The following is a 6,479-nucleotide window of genomic DNA, read 5'->3' as shown; positions in this document are numbered from 1 at the left end:
TATAAGAAATGATAAACAAGTAGTCAATAGCTTTCTCTCTCGAAGTCGTGATGATGCCTTTCTTCTTCATTGGATGCTCATATATATATATATCCTTCCTCTTCTTTCCTTCCGTCTCGTAGTGACCATGTCAGGGAGATGTTTCGGCAGTCATCATTACCCTTGTTGCTTGTGTTACTGTGTAAGTCAAAGTGGTTGTTTCTGGCTTTGAGCGAAGGTAAATGCAGTCTATGAGTAGCTTACTGTTTGAATCGTCCTTCTTTGCGTGCGGGGAAGTTTACTCCTCGGAGCAGGCCGCACTACCACTGTTAGGCTTCGTTATCTATGCCCAATTCTCGTTCCTAAACAAGTACATTTACTATATATAAAGCAAAAACATTGTAGTTCCAAAAACATTATTATTACACATGACGACCCCAGAATCAACTAGAGTTAGAGCATTATTAATGAGGGATTCTTATAACGTGATTCTTATCGGAATATAAGAAACTATCTTTTAACTTTTAATTAAAAAAGTTAAGAACCGGCTCTTATATAAGATATTTAAGAGCTGGTTCTTAGTTGTTTAGTTAAAAGTTAAGAGACAGTTTCTTATATTCCGCTAAGAACTTCACCCTAAAAACCTCCCAAACAACAACAAGATATATATACATATATATATATATATATATATATATATATATATATGTATATATATCTTGTTGTTGTTTTTCATAAGTTTTTGTATTTTGTTTTTCACAAACTCTTCTTCTTTGCATTTAGCAAAACATATCTTCACCTTGGTGATAAACACCTTTTCCACCGGTTCATTGATGCCGATAGACCAATTCCATTCTTTCTGCCAAAACAATAAAAAATAATTATTTATATTTAGAAAATATATATTTAAAATTAAATTTTAAAAAAAAAATTCCTGCAAAACATTTAAACCTTGTAGCGTGGATATGTCCTGGTATGAGATTCCAGTTGGAATGTAGCTCGATGAAATATCGCTTAGTTGTGTTGGAAATGCTTCTCGACACTTAACCGTCAAGTCAAAACCTGTAAAATAACATAAAAATACTAGAAAACCTGCAAAAAAAACAAATTAAAATGTACCAGAGTGTTTGGCGGTCGATCGGGGTCCAATACACATAAATCTTCTCGTCCTGGTTGGGCGAGAAGGTCCAAGACGTTTTACTGAGCGTACGGAGCTTTGGATGGCACCATCAAATCCGGATGAAGACCCGAAGCAATGTGAGGCACAGCGGGAGGAAACAGAGGCGCTGCGGGAGCAATCAGGGGTGGTGGTGGTGGACTTGTCTGAGACTGAGTCTCCGGAACTGAAGTAGAAGCGGAGGAACTATAACCTGATATATCTCCGGGAGCAATCGGGGGTGGTGGTGGAGCTGTCTGAGACTGAGCTTTCGGAACTGAAGTAGAAGCGGAGGAACTATAACCTGATATATCTTCGGGAGCAATATAGGGGGTCGTGGTAGTGGAGCTGTCTGAGACTGAGTCTCCGGAGCTGAAGTAGAAGCGGAGGAAATATAACCCAATTTATCTCTGGTACCGAAGGTCTCACTATAATGTGGACAATTCTTCTTGCTTACTCACTCTCTGGGAGCCATCTACAAAAAATAGTTATAAATAATTAAATTGGTCATCAAATATAAACTAATTATGTTAAGTAATGTATTTTGCACGTAACCTAATCTAATTCATGGACCTAAACTAATTCAATTAATCTAACAAAACTAACAACAACCAAATTTTACTAAGAAAAAACTAACCTTTAATTTTTCGCAGGGAGGAGAGAGCTTAGGAAGCTAAGAATGGCCGACGAGTTGGGGAAAAATGGGTTGGGCTTATATAAGAAATAATGTTTCCTCGTAAATTCATCGTAAATTAATGATGAACTCACTAGGTCCATGTTTATTTATTTATGATGAATTTAGTAGGAACCGCATTTTTTATTTACGATGAATTTAGTAGGAACCGCATTTTTTGTTTACTACGAATGTAGTATGAACCGTGTTTTCGATTTACAATGAATTAATGGTTCATATATTTCACTACAAATTAATGAGTTTTCAACTTTTCGATTTACGACAAATGCACGGGTAATATCTTTTATGACGAATGAACACGATCTTGCATTTTCAGGTTTACGACAAATTCACTAGCATACCTTGAATCCCTAAACCGTAAACCGTGAATCTCTTAATACATGTGGTTGACAACGAATTAACAATGAACAATCATAAATTCGTGGTTAGTTAACAACATATTAACAACAACTTCTTCGTAACTCAGTTGTAAAGTTGTAATATACTCAGTCGTATTGATTTTTTATTTTTCTAAAAATTCTAAAAATCATTTTAATGATAACATATGATATAAATCAAATGTCGCAGTGTTTCTCAAATAATATTAAGAGATATATTTATGGGCTTATTTGTGATATAACCAAAAAAAAGTAAAATTAGTTTTGTAGAAAGAGAGTAGAGAGAGATAGGAAGAGAGAAAAGGAAAGAGGGTGTGATTTTGGTTATATAATGAATTATGAGTTTTTGTTTGTTTATATCACCTAATTTCCCATTTATAAAAGATTTTTTTTTTTTGACAACTATAAAAGATTAATTTTCTGGCAGTTTTCTTTTAGTTTTTTTTTTTGTAAAATGCAATAAGTGGTAAAGTTTAATTTTTGTTTTTGTGATCACCAATAAAAAAGAGTAGGCAATAAAATAATGAATAGTAGACAAAAAAAAAATCGAAAAGAAAGCAAAGAACTGTGATTGGGCTAACAAGAAAATTAAAATGAAGATAACCTTATCTAAAGAATCAGACTTCCAAGGTCAGAAACTGCCACGTAAGACACATATCTCCCACTCCTCATATGACCCATATCTTATGTTTCTTCTCATAGACCAAACTCACATTGCGAAACAAACTCGAAAAGAAAGAAGAGGAGAGAAAAAGAGATGGCTTCTACCTCCGCCGTGTCATTGTTCATGCCACTCACCCAAAACCGATCGCCGTCGTCGACAAAATCTGTAGCCTTACGCAAGCCACTATTGCCTTTGAAGCCATCTAAGGCGTCATCCTCCTCCTTAGCCATGCCTTCACGGAGGTTTCAAGTGAATGCATCTAACCTGAAGATGGAGAAGGCTGTGAGCGGCTTAGCAGCAGCAGCTCTCACCGTTTCAATGGTGATCCCTGAGGTGGCTGAAGCCGCAGGCTCCGGAATCTCTCCCTCTCTAAAGAACTTCTTGCTTAGCATTGCCGCGGGAGGAGTGGTGCTCACGGTCATCATCGGTGTGGTTGTTGGTGTCTCCAACTTTGATCCTGTTAAGAGAGGCTAAGGACGAGATTTATCTGTCTGTCATTATATTATGGTAATAATTTGTCAATTCATGTAATAATGAACTCTTGCATTCTTCTTTTTCAAAAAAAAAAAAAAAACTCTTGCATTCTTCTTCTATCTTATATTTTGACAATTCCCCATTGGTCTCAAGATTATATTTTTTTATCTCCAGAACTTATAATATATTATTTTACCTATAAAAAACTTATAATATATTAGAATAATATGAGAAAAAAATATTCGTCACTAATACTGTCCCAACAGAGATGAGAGAACCATCCCCATGTAGTACACCAAACACGCAAAAAGGCTTCTTAAAGCCACTGGGATTTCAGGGTAAGCTGTGGCCTTTAGAAGAGTTTCCCGGAACAGGTGTGTGGTTAACATCTTCCTTGGAGCATAGATGATCACAACTGCAGGCAACGGCGGTCCAAATTTTCCCTTGGGCCCCCAGTCAAGCATCACCTTAACCTTGATTCTGTACCGTTACAATAACTCACAGAGTTTATATATATATATTGGAATATTCTAGCATTCTGCACTGAAGAAATCAAAGCATTTCAACTTTCAAGTAACAAGGTAAGAAACAACCTGAGAATTTCAAGAATTTGGTTATCAAAAGATCATGGTTAATATTTTAGCATTCTGAGCTAAAGAAAAGGGTAATTTCAAACCCAATTCCTATTTGTGCTTTAAGCCATATATTTAAAGACACTGAAGTTGATTCAGGATGCTTTCTCCAATGTCAACAAGTCTTGCAAACTTGGTGATCCGGCTATCCCATCTGAAGTTTTCAACTATAAAAATTTATTACTAATAGATGCACTACAACTCAACTCGCTATTTATGAATCAAATGAATGAGAAGTTGCAAGTCCTTTTGGAAATAGGAGAGGACCTTGACGAGAACTACTTGTACCTAATGAAAAAGTTTTTTCTTCGCTGAAACCAAGATCCCAATGTATGCATTTTGAACGAGCTAAGAATACTTTCAGCGTGGAGGTATAGTCATAGAGCTGGAAGAAGGACAGTAATTTCTTTGGTTCTTTTGGACAAGATCGGGTCACCCTCCTGTTAAATTTAAAACTCTGATATGGGTGATGGAAAATTTACTTCAACTAGGATTTATCTTAATGTTTTAGAACAAAATAGTCTTCAACTGGTAAAAGTAAAACTAACTGAATATGAAGAAGAATGGCAAATCTAGCTTCTTCTATTTTGTCATCAATCTAGCTTTAGAGTATGAATAATATATGTTATTTGTTCGTCTTGAATAGATTACATTTATACGCTCATTCTACTTGTGGGAGCTCGTTGAACGTTTATCTCGATAGAGGGTGTTATAGAAAATATTCCACATCGAAAATATAACATAGAACACGTCAAAAATATATAACAAATTTAAACCAATCCATTTATCGCCAAATGATTTAAATTTAGAATCTCATGATAAGCAAGAATTTAACATGGTATCAAAGCCACCTGATATTGCACCAATCTATGGATATTATTCTCAAAAATTTCTATGTCTGAACGTGAAAAGAAATGTTAACGAATGAAAAAAAATCACACATCGATAATTGAATAAATAATTAACTAATATATAAAAAGATAGAATCAATCCATAGTTTATAGTTTTAAGTTGAAAATCTATGAAAAGCACATGCAACTTAACAATTCCCTATTTGATTTATCAGGTAGTCATTTCCAAAGACTTTCAAACCTCGAGAGAGAGACTTTTGTGAAAATCTAAGACATCCAAGAAGTTTGTCATGTCACGCGAGCTTTAACCTAAGCTCCACTTGACAAAAATATTTCTACTTTGGCCATTGAGAATCTCCACTTGACCTGTAATTACTAACATATTAATCTCCTTCCTTGATCGTACACCAACGTTGAATCTCATACATTCATTCATATGAACTCATTATCTCTGATTTATTCAATAAAAATGTTCTGATTTTTCGAAAATCATAAATTCAGCATGGTGTACTTGGTTTAACTTTTGAATATGAACTAACAATCAAGCCGTTTAAACAAAACTCTTCTGGAAATATATCTTTCGTTTATCTGGGCTGAAAAAATTCTGAAATTACTGAACTCTCATAAGTGTTAGAACATATCCACCGGTAGAAACTCAATAAATATCTTTCCAATAAAATAATAAATAAAAAGTAAAAGTAGAAGAACGAAAGAGTTTCTCACTTGAAAATTTTCAAGAAACTCAACAAAACTCCTTTGGACATATGTTTTTCGCTTATATTTAGATAACTAGATTTTGATTAACGCTTTTAAAGTACACAATTTTTTTTTTTACAAAATGTTATTTAATAGAAATTATAAGTGCATACATAATTTATGTGTTTTATTTTTATATATTTTTATTTAAGTTTGTGTACATTATTTATTTTTATTATTTCTTAAAACAAAGTTTTGAATTTAAGAAAAAAAATTATAATCTCTATTCTATTTATATTTATTTAAATATTTAAAAATTAGATGAAAATAATTTATGAGAAATGTTATTTTTAGTTTTATTACATGTCCATAAGTTTAGTTTTTTAGACTTAAATCTGTGAAATAAAACAAAAGCCTTAATTTAACATATTCGTATTTTAGATTTGGAAAGAGTAATTTTATATAGAAATTAAAAAAATTAATTATTTATAGTTATGCTATTAAGTAATCAGTACCATAATGCAATATCATAAATTTAAACATATTTTATTAAATAAAATAATCATTATAAATTTGATATGGTGTTGCAATATTTTTTACGGAATAACATATGGTCGTATAAAATTTCCTTTTTTAATATTCTTTAGTTGATTGTAGTTTGGTACACATATAGCTATATAATAATCAAAATAGAATAATTCATTTTATGTGTCTTTCATTTGTTTTAGTTTTATTAAATTTGAGATGGAGTAATAAATCGTTTAACATGTCGTGTATTGGTCAAATATCAAGCGTAAATAAAGCCTTTAATATTTTATTTTTATCAAGTAAATATATATTGATATGATATATATTTATCTAATTTATATATTTTTTTTAAAAAAAATTAAATTAAATTATTATCAATGATTTAATATTTACTTTTATAATATTTTAAATAATTTAAATTAAAATGA

At 32.2% G+C, this 6,479-nt stretch overlaps 1 protein-coding gene across 1 annotated transcript; it reads left to right on the top strand.

Annotated features, from left to right (window-relative positions):
- The first annotated feature begins 2,892 nt into the window (after nucleotides 1-2,892).
- LOC106312378 lies at nucleotides 2,893-3,872 on the top strand. The gene is made up of 2 exons (XM_013749877.1): nucleotides 2,893-3,377; nucleotides 3,611-3,872. The coding sequence occupies exon 1, from the start codon at nucleotides 2,964-2,966 to the stop codon at nucleotides 3,342-3,344; it is 381 nt and encodes a 126-aa protein (XP_013605331.1). The 5' UTR covers nucleotides 2,893-2,963; the 3' UTR covers nucleotides 3,345-3,377; nucleotides 3,611-3,872.
- Nucleotides 3,873-6,479: the final 2,607 nt, after the last annotated feature.

Source organism: Brassica oleracea, chromosome C8 (assembly GCF_000695525.1).
Source record: "Brassica oleracea var. oleracea cultivar TO1000 chromosome C8, BOL, whole genome shotgun sequence".
NCBI classification, from domain to species: domain Eukaryota; kingdom Viridiplantae; phylum Streptophyta; class Magnoliopsida; order Brassicales; family Brassicaceae; genus Brassica; species Brassica oleracea.
This window is presented reverse-complemented; position numbering and strand designations above follow the sequence as displayed.

Excerpts from the sequence above, each read along its gene's own strand:
- LOC106312378 (XM_013749877.1), top strand. The coding sequence starts at position 2,964 with ATGGCTTCTACCTCCGCCGTGTCATTGTTCATGCCACTCACCCAAAAC.